General features: G+C 43.8%; 1 protein-coding gene across 1 annotated transcript in view; it reads left to right on the top strand.

The window, feature by feature from the left end:
- cdh2 (cadherin 2, type 1, N-cadherin (neuronal)) overlaps window positions 1–21,316 on the top strand; it is an 85,314-nt gene extending 63,998 nt beyond the window's left edge. The window contains exons 8-16 of the mRNA XM_080503173.1: window positions 173–310; window positions 582–767; window positions 2,250–2,503; window positions 3,944–4,086; window positions 5,140–5,373; window positions 7,270–7,503; window positions 7,744–7,883; window positions 16,076–16,240; window positions 20,915–21,316. Coding sequence (XP_080359299.1) covers window positions 173–310; window positions 582–767; window positions 2,250–2,503; window positions 3,944–4,086; window positions 5,140–5,373; window positions 7,270–7,503; window positions 7,744–7,883; window positions 16,076–16,240; window positions 20,915–21,121 — 1,701 coding nt within the window. The 3' untranslated portion in view covers window positions 21,122–21,316. The remainder of the gene's footprint in view (window positions 1–172; window positions 311–581; window positions 768–2,249; window positions 2,504–3,943; window positions 4,087–5,139; window positions 5,374–7,269; window positions 7,504–7,743; window positions 7,884–16,075; window positions 16,241–20,914) is intronic.
- The last annotated feature ends 1,176 nt before the right edge of the window (window positions 21,317–22,492 follow it).

Here is a 22,492-nt window from a genome sequence, read left to right as displayed (position 1 = left end):
GCCTCCAGGCTGGTTTTGGACTTGTTACTATGCAGCCTGATGGTACAAACCAAATGGAGTAAAAAAAAAAAAAACAACAAAGGAAAAAAATGCCTGAAGGTTTTAGCATTTAAAAAGTGGGAAACAGAAATATTGTAATATATATATTTTTGCCCCCCCTTTCCTTTTCTAGAAAGTGCCTCAGTACACGCTGATCATCCAGGCCACTGACATGGAGGGCAACCCCATGTACGGCCTCTCCAACACCGCCACCGCCGTCATCAGGGTCACCGACGTCAACGACAATCCGCCCGAGTTCACTGCGGAGACGGTAAGAAACCCCCCCTCCGATTCACCTCGATGCTGTCGCTTTAGCTGACGGCATAGCCCCCCCCCCTTCTCCAAATGTTGACACGTGCATCCGGGAGAAGTACTGACTGCGCCTCGATGGACTCTGAACGAGACGGCCATGACGGCACGATAGCCTTACCCTGGATGTCTTATTTACACGAGACGGGAGGGGGGGTGCGGGGGCCGTTGAGGTGGGGTGTGTTCCTGCTGCAGCAGCGATATCGCTAACGTTTCATGTTTTATTCATGCAGTTTTTCGGCGAGGTGCCCGAGAACCGCGTGAACGTCATCGTGGCCAACCTGACGGTGACTGACAAGGACCAGCCCAACACGCCGGCCTGGAACGCCGTCTACAAAATCACCGGGGGCGACCCCACCGGCAGGTTCTCGGTGCCCACTGATCCCACCACTAACGAGGGCCTGGTGACGGTTGTCAAGGTGAGGCTCGCTCTCCACACTCGGCCTTTTAATCACATGGAGATGCAGGCATGAAGAATTTCTGACTGGGCTCGTGTGTATGCAGGTATGCATGTCGAGGACGTGCTGTTGAGAAACGCGTTTCAAAGCTCCAGGAAATGCATGTTTTTGGTTCGTTATTTCTCATTCCAAGTCGTAGATGTGCATGATGTAAACATGCAGTCATTTTGTCGATTAACAACAATGGGATTCGGGACGAGTGGGTGTTTTGTTCTTCTAAATAACTAAATTCTAAGGACAATTTACAGCAGCTGTGAATGAGAGTCCATATTTTCCCCTTTGCGCCTCTGGTTTTTGCCCTGTAGCCACATGAATAATAGCAACTGTCAATCTTAACAAATTAATTAGTGAATTGCAGTATTTAAAAATAAAAAATGAATTCACATTTGATATTCTGTCATTTTGTATTTCCAGAGCCTGAATGCACAGTGGACTTAAGCACGATTTATTGCAGTTCACTCTGCGATATGTATATCGTGCTTGTCGATATCACAATATTTCAATATATTATGCAGTCCTAAATCATACAACACTGTTAAATTTAAGGAATGCTCAACATTGAGATACAAAAAACTTTTGCAGGATTTTTGATGAATATCACATTTGCTTGCACTTTGCATTCATGCTCTGGAAATTCAAAATGACAGAATTTTGAATGAAATTTTAAATGAAAACACTGAACTTCTGGTGTCTGGGTATAATCTTGATTTGGTTTATTATCGCAGGTGCGCTTTATGTCATGCCTTTTATTATTAAACTGGTGTGTTTTTGTCTTTGACAGCAGTTTTGACGACGTGCACAGTGCATATACAGTCGGTTTTTATTGGTCTGCCATTTCAGCTACTGTTTTTGAGAAATGTCACATTATATTGCAGAATAAAGGCATCAGCCATTTATCAATTGTGAAAAAATAGAAATGTGTATCCTTTCATAGAGACATATTGGAGACACTTTTCAGATACAAGACATCAAATATGCCTCATTTTCATGCTTGGGAAAAACTTCAAATAGCCACAGAAGTTACTTTCTATTGTGTTTTCACAGTGGTTATATGAAGTAACCCTCACTTTGGTAGTAGTGAAGCTGATTTAAAATGTCATATTGCTTTCTGTTGATGCAGAGAACAAATTACTTGGGTGTGAAGCTTTTTTTATTCTTTTTTGAATAACCTTAATGCAGATAAAAGTGCCAATCAGTGTGGCTTGCCTCCATGTACTCTGATTACTTCTGCACAGATGATTCCTGCAGTGGGAAGCTTGGACACGGCTCAAAGTTGGTCCAAGATGTGTAAAATTCCAAACCATGTTTCGAGCAGAGTGGCTGTGCAGCTCTTGAGCCGACAACGAAAGGATGTTTTATTTAATCGCAGGGATAAAAAGCTGCAGATCGGCGTGCGCGGAGGATATTTCAGCCGTTTAATTGTACTCTCGCCCCGTTTTCCAGCCCATCGACTACGAGATCAGCCGGACGTACGTGCTGACGGTGGAGGCGAGGAACGAGGTTCCCCTGGCCAGAGGCATCCACTCGCCGCGCCAGTCCACCGCCACCGTCTCCATCAGGGTCATCGACGTCAACGAGAGTCCCTACTTCGAGCCCAACCCCAAACTCATCAAACTGGAGGAGGGGCTGCTGCCCGAGAGCACGCTGACCACCTTCACGGCGCAGGACCCCGACCGCTTCATGCAGCAAACCATCCGGTACACAATACATGAAAATGCCTTCAAATTACAAAAAAAAAAAAATCATTTGTATTTATCTTCAGTTTTTCACATTGTTTATTTTGCTCCTGTTCAAAGAAACTGGAAAAAGTAATATTCTAGGTATTTTCACATTTCCGTGCTACTTGGGGGGGAACAAGCCGGAAAAGACTGTCTCGTTTCTGCTAACTGCATCTTAACTATTTCAATAAATTCCTATCGTCCAGCATCTTCCTTCCACCAAATGATGGAATTTATCCAAACTGTATTTGCGCTCAAACTGACAGTAAGCATGTTTATTACACATTGTCAGTGATTGGCTGATGAAAATGTCAATGGTATCTGGAGCACCCCCCATCCACATTGGGATACATTTGTCTGACGTCATATTATGCAAAATTCACTTTTTAATGGTTTCCCAACAGTAATAATCGTCCCCATACCTGGAATGACGCCCCAGAAGTGAAGAAAGTGTGTCCTCTCTCTCCCTAGCTTGTTTCAGTTTTTAAAAAGTGTGTTGCTCCAACCAGCCAATCAGAAATCAAACCCTATATAGTGTCATTGGGAGTTTAGCCAATCCCAATCAAGGTAGGCTCCTCCCCCCCCTTTGACTCCTCCCACAATCCGGCAGCGCTGCTCTGGCACATGGCATCACAAGAGGAAGTACTTCCTCCTCTTCCCATAGATGGGCATGTGTGGGCGGAGCCAGTCCAGCTCACACAGACACAGCAGATTCTGAATGCAGCTCCTCTGATCCAATGTTCAAATGGAGAAAAAAAATCAAGGAAAAGCTAGATTTGGGGCAATAAACTCTGAATAAAATGTTTTGGGAGCAACGAGGCTCATGTGAAAGTGTTGGATGATGTGACCCTCTTTTAAAATAGATTTGAATGATTTGACTAATTAGGCATATACTTTTTAAGGCATTCTTGGCGAGTCGTTCAAAATGGATGTTGAAAAGCCTTTAATCTAAATACCACTCGACAGTAGAGTGTAATAACAGCGGAGTGACTCGCCTGTTTTGAACAGTCAAACAACAACAAGCTGCCGGCTCGTTCCCCCAACAAGTCTTATTTTTCATTCCTCTCGTTTTCATCACAGTTTTTTTTTTTGGCCGTGAAGAGTGTTTATCTGCCTGAAAACGCTCCATGAGAAATAAGCTAGCTTTGTAATTCCACGGTTTGTCCTACAAATTAGTTTGAGCTGTCGATAACGGCGAGCCAGTTTGCGGTCCCCTGTGAGGCAGCTCTGCAACGTTGGAAGAATGACGCACGACGTCTGAAATCTTGATTCGGTGTAAACAAAATGCCAAACTTGAAATTGGGAGGATTTTCTTTTGACTTCTCCCTTCTTTCTATCTCTTCACTTGAAAATGTGAATCTATTTTTTTGTTTTGTTGTCCCCCCCCCCCCCCCCCCCCCCCCCCCCCCCCATTTTCAGATACTCCAAACTCTCAGATCTGGCCAACTGGCTGAGAATCGACCCCAACACTGGTCGGATTACAACAATTGCCATTTTGGACCGCGAGTCGCCCTATGTGAGGAACAGTTTGTACAATGCCACATTCCTGGCGTCTGACAGCGGTACGTAACCATTTGACTGCTGCTGCAGTGGCTAAAAATACTACACTGAGCTCCTGTGTTGCACCGGTTACACGGTCTGAATGTTTTTTTTTCCTCCAGGTTGTTACACAAGCACCTCCCATCCAGTTATTGTGGAGGAGATAATTTTATTTATTTATTTTTTTCCCCCCTCTAAATTTTCATGTCTAAGCGTAGCCCAGCTCAAAGGTCAATCTTCCACCCGGCGTTGCTTTGACTACCTGCGTGGTGTTTTTCACCTCCAGTCAGGCCAGAAATGCACTCTTATCTGTTGGGAGGGGAAAAAAAAAAAAAAAAATCCATCTCACTTAGAGCCACAAAGACGTCCTTCGTGCTTGAAGGTCAACCTTGTAGAGGCCACTTGGCACGTCTGCGAGCGCCGGCCGCCTCGGTCGAAGGTTAATGTGCGAGCGATCCCAGAACCGTGCGGCATGTGGATGCATTCACCTCTCGTCCGCGCGGGCGGGGATTTACCTCTGTTCAGGTTTACCCTGTTCCGCCGAGCATAGCTCGGGCCAATAGGCTTAAAAACCCCACCAATAAAGAGGTTTCTCAGCGTTAATGGGTCAGGATTGGATGACTAGCTCCTTTGAGCGTGGCCTGAATGGTTAAAAAAAAAAGCCTCTTAGCCCAGTGAATACATAGAGGAGCCTGAGAGAAGCGACAGTGGCCTCTGTTTGTTGGCTTTAGTATTCCCGTCCCGCATCCTTCGTCAGGAAGACGCTCCCCGCACCCACCGAACGCCTTCGTATCCAACTCCTTCTGTCCTCACTCGCGATTAGACTCTCAGATCAGTATGCAGTTTGTATGGGTCGTCTCCCACCAGAGCAAATAGCTGCTTAGAGTGTCTTATTATAGCAAGATGCCCAAAGAATAAACTTCTTACTCCTCTCTGCCGACTGTATAATGACGGCGTTTCAGCCGCATATATTCCCTTCCTTATGTAAATTTTTTTTTAGAAGTTCCTCTTCTCATAAATATGTATGCGCTGAGTGTGTTCGTCTCTTTTTTTTTTGGTGGGTTGGGCTCACACAGGTGTGCCGCCGGCAAGTGGCACAGGCACCCTCCAGATCTACCTGCTGGATATCAACGACAACGCGCCCAAGGTGTTCCCCCAGGGGGCGGAGATATGCGAGAAGCCCGAGCCCAACGCCATCAACATCACGGCGCTGGACGGAGACCTGAACCCCAACGCCGGGCCGTTCGCCTTCGAGTTAGCCCACAGGCCCTCCGACGTTCGCAGGAACTGGACCATAACGAGGATCAGCGGTAGGAGGCTTGAGATATTCACAGTTTCATCGCGTTCCTCCCGTTCCATTCAAGGGAGCTTGAATGGAACCGAAGGAAAGCGAAGATGTAAAAACAAGGATATAGAAGAAAGCTATAGCAGAGTTAATTCGACTATTCGGATATTTTTGACAAGGCCACTGTAAAATCTCCTGGAAATTACTGTGTTGTATTTGGTGCGATATAATAGCAATATATATTGCAATTCCATATATATATATATGCCAGATCAGGCTTTTACCATCATTATTTAAACATTAACTCGTAAACTCTTAATCAATCCTACAATTTCTTTTTTGCTTAACCCCCCCCCAAAAAAATCTATATTTCTTATCAGCCAACAATATCAGTTGTTTATAGCAGAGATTATTGCCGCCAACTTAGAAAAGAACAGCCATCCTCATCCTTCAACCAGGGATGAAAATATATATGAGAATATACTTTCATATGCTGAGGATACTGTAATTTATTCATGTGTCTGATGAGGCACTTTAGTTTCTCGGAAGGTCAAATGTCAAAGTCTTGTTTCCAAACATGTCTCCTATGAAGACATTTTTACATTTTGACTTTTGCAGCTTACGATAAATGCTTTACACCGTATATACAGTCGGGTAATGTTTATCTCAGGCGTTTCATTTAATGCGTTTGAAAAGAAAAAACCTTCTTCAGAAGGGAAATCATCTTTAAAAATTGGCCTCATTTTAACCAAGAAAAGTGGTGACGGCGATCGATTCAATCCAGTGAAAATATTCCACCAGCATGCAGCTTCTTCCATCCATAGAGATTCACTTTATTATGCATTTTTTTTTTTTTTTTGCTTTATTAGAAATGCAAAGTCCCTTAAACACCATGATGTGGTGGGTTGGGATTTACTAAGTACTCACAGCGAAGGTATATTTTCATCTGCAAAGCATTACCAGATAAACCCAAGGTGCGTTTATCCATTTAAAACTCTGTAAGCAAGCAGCTTACTCATCCAAGCTGTTAATGTACCTGTAACACTTGGCCCGGAGGTTTTATTGGAAATATTCATTTATTTTCAAAAAACTATGCGGACGTCGTTTGTTGCACCATTTTCACGCGTAATCCCTGAAAGAACTGTCGCCTCAAATGAACGTGAACTGTACGCGTCGACAAACCGATGGCAGGCATTCTTTTTTTTTTTCTTTTCAAGTCGCTCGTCTTGTCAAACCTCGTTACTACTCTCCAAACTCGCATTCAACAGTTCAGTAATTAAAGCGGAAGACTTTGATCTGCGAGCACTTCTGAAGTGTGTAATCTGCACACGGCGGAAGTGTCAGAGCCGAGACCAACAACATTCTAATATATTAACCTCACCAAATAGTCATTAATTGTTTATGCTAATTTGTGAGTGAGAGGGGGGAGGGGGGAGGGGGGAAGGGGGGAAACAAACAAAAACAACAAAAATGGGAGTGGAAGAACTAATTTGTTGGGTTGAGTTGCAGCACAGTGAATACACGTTAATAGGATAACACTGTTTGGATTATCACAGCTGGGAATTTAGCCTAAGCAGCATTATCACAAGGTTTTCGGTACATTTCTAAGCTCCGAAATCCAAATCCTGACCGTGTTTTGGATTAGATATGCTGATGCAACTTCCAGGTACGACTCGTACGCCGGTAACGGGAGCGTAATCGCGCCGCGAAGACGCTTTTTATACAAACCACTGTTCAGACTTCAGTTTTTTTTTAATCCCCTCTCAAAGACGCGGCGGCTGAAGGATGTGATGCCGCGTTCAAACACGCCGCTGCCGAAGGATGCGATGCCGCGTTCAGACGCGCCGGCTTGCTTAATCTGTGGCTCCGCCCCGACAGAGCGCCGCTGACTCCTCCCGTCTGTCCCTCCTCCGTCCCGCAGGCGACTACGCCCAGGTGAGCCTGAAGATCGGCTTCCTCGAGAGCGGCATCTACGAGCTCCCCGTCATCATCACCGACTCGGGCAACCTGCCCATGTCCAACACGTCCTACCTGCGCGTCAAGGTGTGCCAGTGCGACATCAACGGCGACTGCACCGACCAGCAGCACATCATCGCCGCCGGCCTGGGGACGGGCGCCATCATCTCCATCCTCCTCTGCATCATCATCCTCCTCAGTGAGTATCGGCAAACACACCGGCGCGCGCGCAGGGATTATAAAGGCCGCTGAACATGATCTGAGATATCACTAGATTACTGCCGGATTACCACAAAAGATAGCCTTGATCAGGAACACGTCCAAGCTCTGAAACATCAGATCCGATTACACTCCACTGAAAATATGCGAGTTATTATTTTTGTTTTTTTTCGAATATGAACTCTCTCTCTCTCTCTCTCTTCATCCCTCTCTCGTTCAGTCCTCGTGCTGATGTTCGTGGTGTGGATGAAGCGCCGCGATAAAGAGCGTCAGGCCAAGCAGCTCCTCATCGATCCGGAGGACGACGTGCGAGACAACATCCTCAAGTACGACGAGGAAGGAGGCGGAGAGGAGGATCAGGTAGGAGACAAACGTCTCTTGAATGCACAGAACATCTTCTGTTAAAGTAACGCCGTCCAGTTTGAGGCCATTGGTCCAAAGTAAAGCCCAGCCTCTCCCACAGCAGCTCTTGAGAGTCGCACAGGCCTTTATCACATCTCGTCTAGACGACTGCAACTTCCTGTATGTCGGTCTTGATCAGATCGGTTCAAAACGCTGCTGCCCGACGTCTAAAGGGGACAAAGGAGATGAGAGCACATCGCTCTAGTTTTAGCCTCATCTACTGGCTTCCTGTCGGCTTCCGAGTTGTTTTTAAGATTGTGTTGCTTGGCTTTAACTGGTGAAATTGGTCGGCGCCTTCTTATCCATCTGAGCTTTTTACATGTCCGTGCTCCAGGTTTATTGCCGAGGTCGGCTAATCAGATTGTCCTTAAAGTTTCCAGATCCAGGCTCAGAAATTGAGGTGACCAGACCTTTTCTGTGTCTGCACTCCGCTTGCCTTTTCAAATTAGAACCACTCAGTCTCTTGTTACCTTCAAGTACTTTCTAAAGACGTATGGCTTTTAATTCTAGGTGAGTGCTGACGCCTTGATATACAGCTTTTTTTTTTTTTTTTTTTTAATTTCCTCACAGATTGTCTTCTTTTTCCTTATGAACTGTAAAGCTCTGTGCTCAACCTTGGTTGTTTTGGAAATGTGATATTTAAATACCGCTGACCAAAAAAGCACCAAGAAGTTAATGTTAAACAACATCCTTTAAAACGCAACAGCAACAGTAAGTAACTTATAACTGGAATTAATCATTAATGCAAGGGTGTCAAACACATTTTAGTTCAGGGGCCACATACAGCCTGATATCATCTTGATTAGGCTGGAACGGTAAATCAGTGCCATGATAATCTTTAAAGTTTTTATTTGTTGTGGTGAAGAGTCTATGTGATGTAAATGTCTAGTTGTGGTATATTACCAGCTAATTACTCCCCCTGAAAATGACTACGATCTCAATATAAAGCCAATTTTAATGATGTTTTCTACAAAATATAGTAAAAATGTATTTAAAAAAGAAAACTCTCCTTGCTCTTATAGCTATAGGAACATGTCTTTGAGGCTCAGCTGGATTTTTGCAGCTAGGAAGCTTTAATGGCGGTATCAACGATATCTAGTCTATATAACCGCTATTCCTAAGAAACAGGTTGCAAAAGAATCGATGTTTCCTTTGATATGTTTCCAATTTGCCCCCTGCTTTAATGGATAACTTGCCAAACATTGGTTATAATGAATGTTAAATTTATTAGTAGTTCATTGGCCAGAGGCCAGGTTTTGACAAAGTGGTACCATCTGGGTGGGCAAAGGCGACCATATATTTCCTAACAGTCTCAGGGGTCTGAAAATGCATGATAACCTTTTCATCTTGGGAGCTTTTAGAAATTACAGCTCAGCAAAGATGGACAATTTACTGTGGTACATGATCATATTACACATTTCCTGAAAGCACATAGCCTTGCCTTTAAGATTACATTACTTTTGGAGCTATAACATATATGCGGTGGCATCTAGAGCATGTTAAATGAAGTCACATCCTTAATTTTGCGCGATTTTTACATTGACCTTGACCTGAGAGCATGATCTCACCTTTAAATGATAATTAGAGTGCCATAAATTAATTCCCCATATCAAATAACCTATAAGGAGGGCATTTATTGCAAATGTACTTTTGTATGCAGAGCTATTGCAATTTGAAATGTTCACAGTTTGTCATATTTTTTTCACAATTTCCGATCTTTGCCTAGCTGTAATTTCTAAAAGCTCCCAAGTTGAAAAGGTTAACATACATTTTCAGACACCTGAGGCTGTTGGCTTTCAGAAAATATATGGTAGCCTTTGCCCACCCAGATCGTACCATATTGGCCTCTGGACCATCGACTACCGTACAATAGAAGTAAAAAAAAATCTATTAAAACCTTTCAAAAAAAAAAAAAAAGGTTCATTTTGAATGTTGAAATAGGAGCGAAGTTTCTAAGTCGGGAATTTATCGCTAAACTTGAACTTGTACCTGTCGGCGTTAATTTGACCTCCAACCTTTATTATCAATTTTAATGTTGACCCTTCACATAGCTTAAATGCTAGAACATTCTAGAAATATTGTATTTCTTTGTTTTACTTCAAATATATTAGTATTCTGTAAATCCTCCACATTTTTAACATTGAATGGACCACTGAATGCGCGTATCCCACAATATACGTGGTGTACTGTGACCAGAAACAAGCCATTAATTTAATATATCCTGTTATTTGAAGGAAGAAATATTCATGTCTGCATGCATATTTGAGTAATGACCACATTGTAACTGCCACCCGTTTAATCAAATTCAAGAGTTGAAGGCTTTCACAGGACACAGAAATGTGTTAAATTTTAATTAACGTACTATTGTTGCTTTAAAAGTCACAGGAATAAATGTGAAAGTTTCTCGGTACAAACAAAGAATAAAAACTTCTTTGATTGAGGTGAAATATTTCTGCCAAGCTGCAGGAGTTTCACCCCTGTGAGGAATTTGGCTTGTAAAGTTATTTACAGGAGGTAACAGTTTTGTTAATCCTTTGCGGTGAGGCTTTGGTTTTTTTTGTTTTCGTGGAAAACTTTGAGTTTTCTTTTCATTTTTTTTTTTTTCTGCCACGCATGAGTGCAGAACAATGCGAGAGAACATAGTCAGTCGTACAAATCGTGAAGCCGTACAGTGCCCTTGAAAGGGGCGACAGAAGGCGAGTGTGTGTGTGTGGTCTTTGTTGGGAGACGAATATTCAGGTCACAGCTATGCAGAGAAGCGGCGGCGCGGGGACAAAGCGGACCACCTCCATTCTTTCTACATTCGCCCTGCTTGTTTGAAGCATTAACTTTAGTCACAAGAAGAACAAGGAGGAGGAAGAGAGGACCTTTTTCTTATTCTTCTTCTTCTTAAAAAAAAAAAAGGAATCTAAACAGGAGGCTCGAATGGAAACTGCGATCAATAAGGCAAACACATTTTGATCCGATTGGTTCTGGAAATATTGAAAATGCCCCCTCAGCTGGAACCGCCTCCTCGCTCCGCGACCGACGAACACACAGAAGCGCCACGGGCGCCAGTGCAGTCGCGTCTCGGCGCCATCCTGCACCGATCAGCCGCACACAGACACAAATTCAATCATCCTAATAACCCCTTGTTAGCAGAACGGAATCATTTCATTTCTCTCCCTCTCCCTCTCTCTCTCCCTCTCTCTCTCTCCCGGTTTTAAGAGGCTGTTATAAAGCAGATAGGCTGGCCGAGGTGCTTTGCAGGCTCAGGTAGAACCGAGACCTCGGTCTGACCCGCCACCGTTGCCAAATTAGCCTGGGAGCCTTGTAATTGGTGAGCCGATGTCATTTAGAGACAGGCATCTGCTGTGGCGCTATAATGAAGCCCTGTCTAAGGTAACAATATGACTGCGAGGCCATTACACATCTGCCAGTGATTAGGCAGCAGGGAGTGTGCCCACGTTGCACACAAAGTTGCTCGAAACTGTTGCGCGGTATAACGAAAGGCAAACGAGCGGCGGCGGCGATTTATCGAGGGGAAAACGAGCTTCCATTCGGAGAAGGGCAGGACGCCAGGGGGGGAAATGGGTTCGTCAGCGTCGGGGTAAAAAAAAAAGAAAAAAAAAAAAAAAAGGACCTGACTCTTACCCATACCTCAACCCCCACCCACTGCCATGTGGTCTTTATAATGCCTACCTCTGTTCTCCTCCCTATCTCGTGCCGGGGGAAGAAATTGAAGTGTCAGGCCATTGGGTGCTCTCAGACTGTATGATTTCAGTCGCGCCTGCCATCGCCCTGCCTCGTATTGGTTTGTGAGGCACTCATTTCATCACGGGCGGACAGCTGATCGGGCTCCCCCTGGACACGGAGCAGAAATAAAAAAATTAAATAAAATAACGCTGGAATTAAAAAAAAAATCAAAATAAAAAAGGCCCAATTGGGTGTGCAACGCGCTCGCAGGTATAGAGATGAGTCATCCCCAAAATGACCATCGAATAATTTCATTCGCATTAACCTTCAGCTCTGCAGGCAGGCCTTGGACACACTTTTGATTTGTTTTTTTAATCTCAAATTGTAAGTGAAAGAGAACAAGTCGCCCTGTTACTCAGATAACTGTGCCCTGCTTTCGACAAAAGAGATAACAAAGAAAGTGTGCTTTGGAAGAAACAATTAATCTCTTGATTTCTTGAAATTCTGCTTTTGCCTTCTCTTTTTGCCCCAGATGCACTTTAACTTTTTATAGGGCACTTGTGGAAACTACAAAAAGAGATATATATATATATGGATAGAAATTAAGGAAGTGTATAAATTCCATTGACCTTAATGTGTTAAGTTCAATTAATTGGTTGCAGGAAGATTGAATAATAATTATTATTATCGTAATTATATTATTATCACTATTATAATGTATAAAAATAGATGTCTCCATGACTACTGGAGCATGTTCAGCATGGCCACCATATTGCATGAGGATGAGGTTCACCTCACTGGATGAGGTGGAGAAACATCGCTGCATAGCTAATTAAGCTCTCCTGCCACTATTTTAATCTGCGAGTCATTTGAATTGAAGTGAATTCACAAGAGATGAAACGGGTCCTCATCCAATATGGCAGCCATGGTGAACAGGCTCCGGCAGCCATTAAGGTGCGCTGTCTGATGCCTCGGCTGCATTGCGATGTGAACTGATGCGAATGTACGTGAAAACAAAGCATGATTATGTGCATCTTTAATTCACCTCAACGCTAAACATTTAGCTGTTAGCACGGACATCCGAACTGTAATCCAGGCTCTTCTGGGATGGAATTACGAGTTTGAAATCGGAGTATTTTGAGTTGTGGGGTTTCTTTTTTTCTTACATACTGATCTGCTTTAATGTGTCCTGATGATACTGTGCTCTTATAATGCATTTGTCAATACTCAGAAAGAGCTAGCATCCATATTGTTGTCATACTCAAAATGTAATGTCAACAGCTCAACGGCGATGGATGGATTAATGGAAAAAAAAAGTTTTAATTCCTTCTGGTAGGGTCCCTCAGGGGATTTGTGGCTCGAGAAGCAGCACAACATGGACAGGATCAATGGTGAATTAAAAACAAACAAAATCAAACATAACATTATTTCAAGTTACAAGCTCAGCGATAACTTGGGCGTCCCATTAAGAATATTTACATCAATTTACCCATTTCAGGAATTATTCTCATTTGTTGTATTTACAACACTGCACTCGTCTTCATGTCGACATCGCGCTTCAAATCTCATTCACATGTGTCCAAAGGCACAAAACAAATCTTCCCACAAGTCTCTTTGTTTTTCTCGCCTTGATGCGGAGATAAATGTACGCTCGCTTAGTACATCCTACCGAACCACATAATCTGGCCCTGTTGAGCATTATGAAACATTTTCTTCACTTTATTCAGTCACAAGCTCTAATCCTCCAACCATCCCCCCCCCCCCCCTCCTCCCAGAGCGGGTGCGCTTGGCCTTGTAGTCCTCCGTGTGCGCGCTGATAAACTCGGTTCCACTTTGAATGTCTCGCGGCAGATAAAGTGTGTTAAGGCTAAGCCGTGTTCAGCCTGCCGTGTTTGAATGTGGGTCATGAGTGCCAGGGGCGGCCATTTCGACCAGGCCGCGGCCAACGTGCGAGGAGTCAATTCCCTGAAGGGAGCCGGTATGTCATTAGACCTTCCTGCTTAGTTCAGCCATTATAGGGCTCTGTTGCAATTACTGTCGCCGACTGCTGACCCCTCTCGGCTGCGACCCTCAGACAAGGTGAAATGTGAGTCAGTCCTGGAAAAAAAAAGCCAAGCCAAGATGAAAGAAGCCGTGATTGCATGAAGCGCGATGATTATCGTCCTCCTCCGGCTAGCCTCGGGGGCTTTCGTCATTCCCCGTGAAATCAAATGGGGGGGGGAAAAAAAAAAATCTATATATTTGGTTTGGATTTGAGATTGTGGTGGGTGCAGGCCGAAAAATTTCATGGTTATCGTCATTGTGACGTGGGCATACGCATTTAACAGGGTGGAAATCACTGTATTGTAATGAATAAAGGGGGGGAAAAATAGCACATTTACATTATGCTTCACACTTGGTATGCAAACACTTAATCCGTCATGTGTAACCCAGACAAGTCCTCAGGCTAAAGCTATTCCCAGATTAATTGGTCCCAGCCTCTTGGCACGAACTGGATTATTTACCAAGATGGGAGGAGATATTAAGAATTATCTCTATAAATAAGGCTCTTGTTTACGTTTGGCTTTTATCAACCAGGAAAAAGGGTCCAAATGTTTTCAGCAGCACGTTGTTCTTGCAATGATTACGACACCCGTTCTCTGATACAAATGCAACTTTGTAACCTAATTCAATTAAATCATCAAAATCTTGAAATAAGCTGAAAGAGAAGTGACAGTGCCACTTGTGTCTGCAGCCACTTTGCAGCCGCTGAAAGCCAACTGTTGCACCAAAGTTGCGTTTGACCCCGTTTCCACGGAAACAGACTTGACGCGTTTTGAAAAGAAGAAAAAAAAGGGGCATTTTCATCAACTCCAAGCATTGATATTGTGTAAAATGATGCCCAAAAGGCAAAATGGTTTCCATAAAAACTTAAAACGAGGCCTAAGGGATATGAATCCAACACTGCAGTACCACCAGTATCTGTGGGGGGGCAGTGTTGAGATAAGAAGTGAAATATACACTTTGATTTTCAAACAAAATGAATACAAATGAATATATATATATATATATATATATATATATGCTCACCTGATATTTCGCAGCGATTTTTATGATATGTTTACAAAATCTGCAGCTGACGCTGATATATGAGCATATATGCATCCACATGCCCCCCCCCCCCCCCTCCAAAAGAAACCAGGTCTCTACTGAAAGCCAGCTGAAGATCCAGTCATGAGAATGCTTTTCAAAGAGTCTACGCAGCAGATTCTGACCTACTTCTCCAGCGTCTATGCATAATTAACGCCAGATTTTTTTTTATCAGCCTGTCATATTAGCAGATATTTCCATTTTCGTGCCGATTCAGATATTTAATATTAAAGCCGATCGACGATCGCGGTCAATCAAACCGTGTTTTCGCCGCGGCTTTCATTCAGGTCGGTACAATTCAAAACCAGCTTCACAGATGACTGCTGGATAAAAAGTGGATTAGAGGCACGTTAGTGTGCACATTATTCTGGAGTGTCGCTTTGACTCGTCCCTGAATGCTTTTTGGCGAGTGATGCTGTTACTAATCGGCGCAGATTGTGATTCGTGTGGATTGAAGTTGTTTTCGGGGTGTTTGTTGAAAGTGACTTTGCATGTTTATTTTTATTTTGGATCATGCACAGATTTGTTGTTTTTTTTTTTTTCTTTCTTTCCCTGCTACCGTCTGCGTGTAGGTACATGTGCATCTGAGCAAAGACAGTTTTGAGGAGGGGGGGGGTGTTATTATAGATGGATGGATTACCGAAAATCTGCTAAAGAAGGACAATCCATCATGTACGCTTATTAGGCACACGGCGATTCTCCAGTGGCATTTTCTTCTATCATATCTGCTGCTGCAGCCCGGATAGCATCCAGTCCTCCTCCAGCTCTGCTCTCCACTGTGCCCTCTTCTCTTTTTTTTTCCCACTCCTTCCTCCTCCTCCTCCTTCCTCCTTCTTCCTCCCTGTCCATGACTTTGCACAAACTGCGAGCCATTCAGGTTGCCTCGGTAATGTTAATAGGATTAGCGGTAGCTTATGCATATCCACCATCCCGTGTCTGGGCATTGATTAGAGCAAAACAGTCGCCCGGCACATCCTTCCTGCAGCACACGCGGCACAAGTACAAACACTCGGCGGCCTGTGATGTGGTCCTCATCTCGGACCCCCTCGGTGTCTCCTCTCTCTTTATGTGTCAAATCGTTCCCTGGGCTTGTGCTTCACAGGCGAGTAGATTAAAGTTTCCCCCGTGTTCACTCCGCGCTCCCTCGCCGCAACTTTGAAAAGTCAGTGGAGCTTCTTCCTGCTCTCCGCAGCGTGCGAGGATGTTTACTTGGTTTTTTTTGGGGGGGGTGGGGGGGGGGGGGGGGGGTAAATGCCGCCAGTTTGTGTGTGTGGCGTGAGTGGGGGGGGGGGGGGATCTGGTCAGGCCACCCTGAGCTAAAGTCCCATCTGTCTTGTTCCTCGCAGGATTATGACCTGAGTCAGCTCCAGCAGCCGGACACGATAGAGCCCGATGCCATCAAGCCGGTGGGAATCCGCCGTCTAGACGAGAGACCCCTCCACCCCGAGCCGCAGTACCCCATGAGGTCAGCAGCCCCCCACCCCGGAGACATCGGAGACTTCATCAATGAGGTAAGAAGTCGCCCCCCCCAAAAAAAAAAAAAAAGCCCTCCCGCCAAACTTTTCTTCAGAAAATAAAAGATCAGTGGTGTCGCGTAGTTTAAATTTCATTTCCAAGCGGAACGCTTTTTCTTATAAACTTGTACCTTAAATAAACAATTTGGCTCGTATGACTGAGCATCACAACGCCGCCGCATAGTGGGAGAAGAAGCCTTTTATATCGAATCAATTGTTATTAAAATTGTTTTCATCTTTTCCCGGCAGAAAGTAAAGAACTTTGTTTTGGTTTTTTTTCATTTCACATATATCAGCCCCGACGCGTATAATACCCTTAAAGTACATGACGCTAACTCACTTGGATGTAATTGTTTTTCTCCTCACTTTCCGCCAAAGCAGAGTTATAGATGTGTCAGTGTCGAAATGGGAGATGAGAGGAGCAATACATTGGCTTTCTATCGGAGTGCCCTCGTTTGCCTGAGGCCATCATTGACTCCAGCATGAAGGGAGAATGTAAAATGAAAAGAGCAGTCATATATTTTTCACAAGCTCCAACAGACAAGAGTTTCACCAGCATTACAAATGGAGTCCTCGCCAGTTTTTTGGATGGCGCCCATGTTTTTAGATTAGAACTCGCTCTTTCAGCCCTGCTCCCCAGAACATCCATCTCTCAGATCCTCTCGGCGAGGCGCCGCTCATTTTCTGTCTCGCCGTGAGTCATGAATACACCTCGGTACGCTCGTCCCAACGGCTGCTGCCCAGACAAATTTAACATGTGGGGGGGGGGCTGCTGCGGCACATTAAATCTGCAAATTTCAACAAATGGGCATTGGAATAAGAATTTTCAGGAGAGTTAGCGGCGATAATGCTAACGCGTGCATTTTTCAGTGGTGTCTAAAATCCCGACGGTTCAAATTGGTCTGTTTTAATCCAAAATGATACAAGTGACCTCTATACATTTTATACATATAACGGGCTGTGCGTTGCTGCCATCTGTTGTTATATTGTTGTTACAGGAAAGCTACTCCAGAGAAGAAGAAAAAAGAATAGAACCACCTTTAGAAAAAAATCAGGAATTGCACTTTAATTGTAAAAAGTGTCATTATAACAAAATCATCTAAACGAGACCTTGCATGGGATACAGATTTAACAAATTCAAAGTAATTGATGGGGATGTACGGCTACAATTTGTCGATTAGCAAAGCTGTATATAAATTGAATAGTGTCCAATAACAATATAGCAAGTGGCCCAGAAGAAGAAGAAGAAGAAAATGCACAATGGAACAGCAAAAGTGGAATTTTGATCAAATCAAAAATCCACTTAAAGTTGTAATTTCAAGTTTGAACTTGGGGCCCATTTACACAACGGTTTAAATGGAAAAGGCATCGTTTTTTCTTTTTTCTTTTTCCTCAATAAAGTTTTGTGTTTGGACACAGAAATGGCAGAAAGGCTGAAAGCCATTTCGCACGTTGGGGCTCTGGTAGGTGCACACATGCATTCTAAACATTAACAATGGCGAGTTCACGGGAAGACAACCAGGTTGTATTGCTTTTAACGTTGACTCAACTGTAAAACTACCAAGTCGCAGCAGAACAACGGTCTGGAGTCGGCCATTGCTGTTATTTATCTTCTCTCCGTGTGCAGAAGAACTGCAGAAAGACAAAAGTTGCAGCTTTTTCCAAAAGTTCCATCCTGGGATCTGTTTTCAAATACTTGTGTTTTTGTGTTACGACCACGGTAGTTGAACACAAAAAAAAAAAAAAAATACTACAAAAGTTTTCCGTTTCCACTATAAAACATTGTTTAACAGGGCTTCGGGCAGGTTGGATGATTTGAGCCGAGGTTCCGTAACGGCTGCTCCCAGCGTGAGACTGTCGTTAAAAGTGTTTAACTTCTGTGTTTCCATTGTTCCAAACATTTCCCCGATCGTTTTATCGTCTGGCGATGCAGAGCTCTGCCGCGCTCATTGCCTGTAAGGGATGGAGCGAGCGTACCTCGACTTACATGCAAAATTTTTTTTTTTTTCCTTTTTTCCCCGCTAAGAGGTTTAATAGTTCCTGAAACATGTTGCACTTTTATCTGTGGTCGCACAAACTTTGCAGTTTCCTGTTTTATCGCTCCCGAAAGACCTTCGAGACATTTTCCAAGCGTCCTGACCCAGAAAAGCGCTCGTGGCACCCGGCCGGCGTCGGATCTGTTTATAGCTTGGAAATTTCAGTCACGGCGGCTCGAATCTGACCAAACCGGGGTGGTGGGGGGGGGAGGACGGTGAACCAAGGGGGGAGTTGAGAGGAGGGTTCTGAGTTGGGTACGTGCCCCGGGAGCTTGGGGCTTTTAATTAAATCACAAGGATTGAAAATGAAGCGTGGGTTTAGAGTTTATAGTGAGGACTTTAACACACACACACACACACCCCCCCCACACACACACACACACAGTCCGGGGGGCCATCAGTCCAGCCCTGGTCTGTTCCCACAGACACATTAAGCACCTCGGCACCCACGTCGACTCGGTGCCACTGTGGAGATTGCACTCATTGTCTCGCCCCGTTTCCAGTCGTGTTGTGAGAGGGCCGATAGCAGCGGGTTGGATTACACTCCTCTGTTATCAGAGTGACTCCAAAAAAAAAAAAAAGTGAAGACTTATTTCACAAAGACTGTCTGCCGCTCCAGCCATGACTCACTCATAACCAAATTACCAGGCTGGATCCTGTGATAGAATAACCTTATAAAATTGCCAGTGGGGGGGGTTTCTGGTCGGAGATGAAAGGAGTTGTGGAAGAAGAGGGGGGGGGGGGGGGGCAATAACCCGCAGAGCGATTATGGTAGTAATTGTAATGAACGATCCATCTGTCATATTTCCCACAAAATTATCAGCACTGCGGCCCTGAGCAAATACTTAACAAAAGCTAACAAGTGGAAAATAATCGCTTAGTGCCCAGACACTTTAATTCAATCCATCTTTTTATTTGAGAGCATTTCAGCACTATAATGGCAGCGTAGAGGAAACTATAAATCTTTGACAAGTTCCCAATGAGCTGAGGTCTTGTTTCTATGTGGTGTTGCTCCACTTCTTCTCTTGCCTTAAAAAAAAAAAAAAAAAAAAATTCATTTATTATTTGTCGGGTGTCCTCAGTTGTGGCGATAAGAGAGAGAAACCAGGCGCGGATCCAAAGTGCTTCATGGCCAAAGCACATCTCAACTTCTAGATTAGCAATCCATCAAGTCTCCTGAGCCCCGTTAGGGAATGAGCCTGGAAATCAATAACAATCCATAAGGACCTCTCATGACGCGCTGAGGATTTCTGGGAATGTCAAGCACAATCTTCAAAATAGATCCACCCCCCCCGTCCACAGCAGCAGCAGTTAGAGACTGGAGATATGGCGTAGAGAAACACACACACACACACACACACTCTCCTAGCTGCCTTAGCTCAGCTTACTTGGACTGCTTAGATAAATGTGAAATATTAAAGATATACAGTCCAGATGATAGATGACGCAGTATCAGTGCCCAAGCTGTGCCGTCTGTGTCGGGCGGGCGGGGGGCGGTGGTGGAGGGGTCAGTGGGTGGGTGGGTGGGGGGGGGTTGAAAGGGGGCGGTGATTCCCCCTCATCTGAGCCTGCCGCTGGTCATGCTCGATCTTGGCTTTTCATCAAACGGGGGATAATCCAACATTCGGGGAAACATCAGAAGAATCCCGTCTGAAGCACAGGCGGAGCTAACAGGAACATTAGAGGGTGATTAATTGGGGCGAGAACCTGATTTCCTGAACAAATGGAGACAGAAACACTGACTGGTTTGAGGATGGATTAGCCTGTTTGTGTGAAGCGGTAGGTGGGAGAGACTCGGGCTGTTATTGCCAATGCAGAATATTCTGAGTGAAAGAAATACTCCGCGGCTCCATTTATATTACAACCGTCGACTGGAAGTGGCGTGATTTATTCTTTTTCATTTATTTATTTTTGTTTGTTTCAAGTTTTGACAATGGTGCTCAGAGCCACTGAAAACGCCACTTTTTGAAAACACTCCATTGTGGTATTGATTAGTTGTTATTCTCCTGGTTTATATTTGAGACTGGTTTATATTTGTCTCGATGAACGTCCGTTTACCCGCCAACGTTACCGTTTAGAGCGTATGGTTGTCTGCACGCATGTTTGGTTCCGTCACAAAACGACCAACGGCGTCCCCTTGTGACCTGGCGTGCCAACTACGTCATTTTCCCCAACGTTACCATGGAAACGCGAAACCTTTCTGAAACCAAAACCAATGTGTCTTCGTCGCGAAACACGGTCTTGTAAAAGAGGCTTTAACCACTTAACGAGAACATCTTGGCGCATGTAGCCGGCTTCTCTTTCTATGATCTCTAGGTTGCTCATTTTAAACCACAAATCCCCCCAAAAAACCAACAAAACACCACTTTTTTCCCATTGAGACAGACATTGGTGTGTTCCTCTTCGTGGGGTCTTTAAAGGATTTCTGGTAGTAGCCTTGTAAATAATCTTCCTCTGAGATCTCCAATCTGTGCAGAATCTGTGCCTAAAAGCTCAGATGTGAGAGGGTGTTTTTTTTAATTTTTAATAAGCTTGTCAAAGATTTCTAGTGTTTGTGCAGCCTCACCATGAGCCTCTCTCTCTCCCTCTCCCTCCCTCTTTCTCTCTCTCTCTCTCTCTCTCTCTCTCTCTCCAGGGGCTCAAAGCAGCGGACAATGACCCCACCGCGCCCCCCTACGACTCCCTGCTCGTGTTCGACTACGAGGGCAGCGGCTCCACGGCCGGCTCCCTAAGCTCCCTCAACTCCTCCAGCAGCGGGGGCGACCAGGACTACGATTACCTCAACGACTGGGGTCCTCGCTTCAGGAAACTGGCGGACATGTACGGCGGGAGCGACGACTAATCGGGCAGTTGGGAGGGGGGGGGGGGGGAGGAGGCGACAAACGGATTGTAACGCACGACGAAGAAAATTAAATAAATAAAATGAAGGAAAGATCTTTTTTTTTTTTTTTCCTGTTGACTGACGGACACGGACAGCTTCTGATATTTCCCGGAGAGAAGTGATAGAAACTGTGACAGGAAAAGAGAGAGAGAGAGAGAGAGAGAGAAAAAAAAAAACCCACACATTTGATTCCGAATTTTTTTCTCCCCCCTCCAAAAAAAAAGAAAAGAAAAAAAGAAATCCAACCAACCTAGGCTTATTGTTGTAGTCTCCGCATACATATGCTTGTTGAAAGCTTAGGCCATAGGCAGATGTCCGGTTCTGCAGGATGTGGGAGGGAACTCTCTGTGGACAGTCGCCACTCAGATTGTTGGTATTGAATGCGCTCAGTTACACTTGAATTTCACAGTACAGAAGCACTGGGATATAATGTGCCTTTTTGTACATTTTTTTGGATCTAAATGATTAGTTTTATGTTCAAGGCTTTAATGGTACTGACTTTTGGAGTGATTTCAGACAAAGTATGTTACACTCTGGTATGCTTCGACATGCTCTTTGTTTTTTTTTTTCTTTTGTTTTTTTTTTTTTGGTTACACAATGCTCCTGTTTGTTAAAGATTATTTAAATAAACCACAAAGAAATGAAGGATCATTTAGCTTCGGATGGGAAGAGAAACGATTACGAGCAGCACTGTACAGTACGCTAGACTTCTAGATTTTTCTCACTAAAAAAAAAATAAAAAAATTATGCAGCTGGTTGCGAATAAAGGGAGTTATGAATCATTCTTTTGTAGCAGATTTTGTTTTCTTTCTTTCTTTCTTTTTCTTTGAGGTGATGTAGTACTTTACAAAAAAAACAACAAAAAAATCTGTTTTGGTCTAATCTATGTACACTTCATTTGCCTTAGTCATCATCTGATATTTCTAAGTTTTACTTCACTGTAAAAAGATGTGTGTACATAATGTTTTGTTTTTTTTCTTTACCTTATTTTTTTTTCTTTTTGATGTAGTATATGAAGAAGTGCAAAAAGGTCCAAACTTGTAAATCGGCAAATTCAAAGTTTTTTGCATGTTTTTATCTTTTCATGACGACAAAGCGGACAAAAAAAAGGAAAAAAAAAGAAAAAAAAGAAATGTTGTTTCCCAAATTTATTTACAAAGTGAAAAAAAAAATAAAAATCTGGGTGACATTACATGTGTAGAAGTTAAGAGTTTTGTTTTTTTTGTATAAAAAATGGAGAAGAAAATGCATTGATTTAAAAAAAAAAAAAAAAAGAAAAAAAATTAGTAGTGATCTTGTCAGCACAACTGTTGAATTTGTACCAAAAAAATG

The sequence above is a fragment of the Blennius ocellaris genome, assembly GCF_963422515.1.
Source record: "Blennius ocellaris genome assembly, chromosome: 10".
Taxonomy (NCBI): domain Eukaryota; kingdom Metazoa; phylum Chordata; class Actinopteri; order Blenniiformes; family Blenniidae; genus Blennius; species Blennius ocellaris.
The sequence above is the reverse complement of the archived record's forward strand: the minus strand, read 5'-3'. Positions and strand labels throughout refer to the sequence as shown.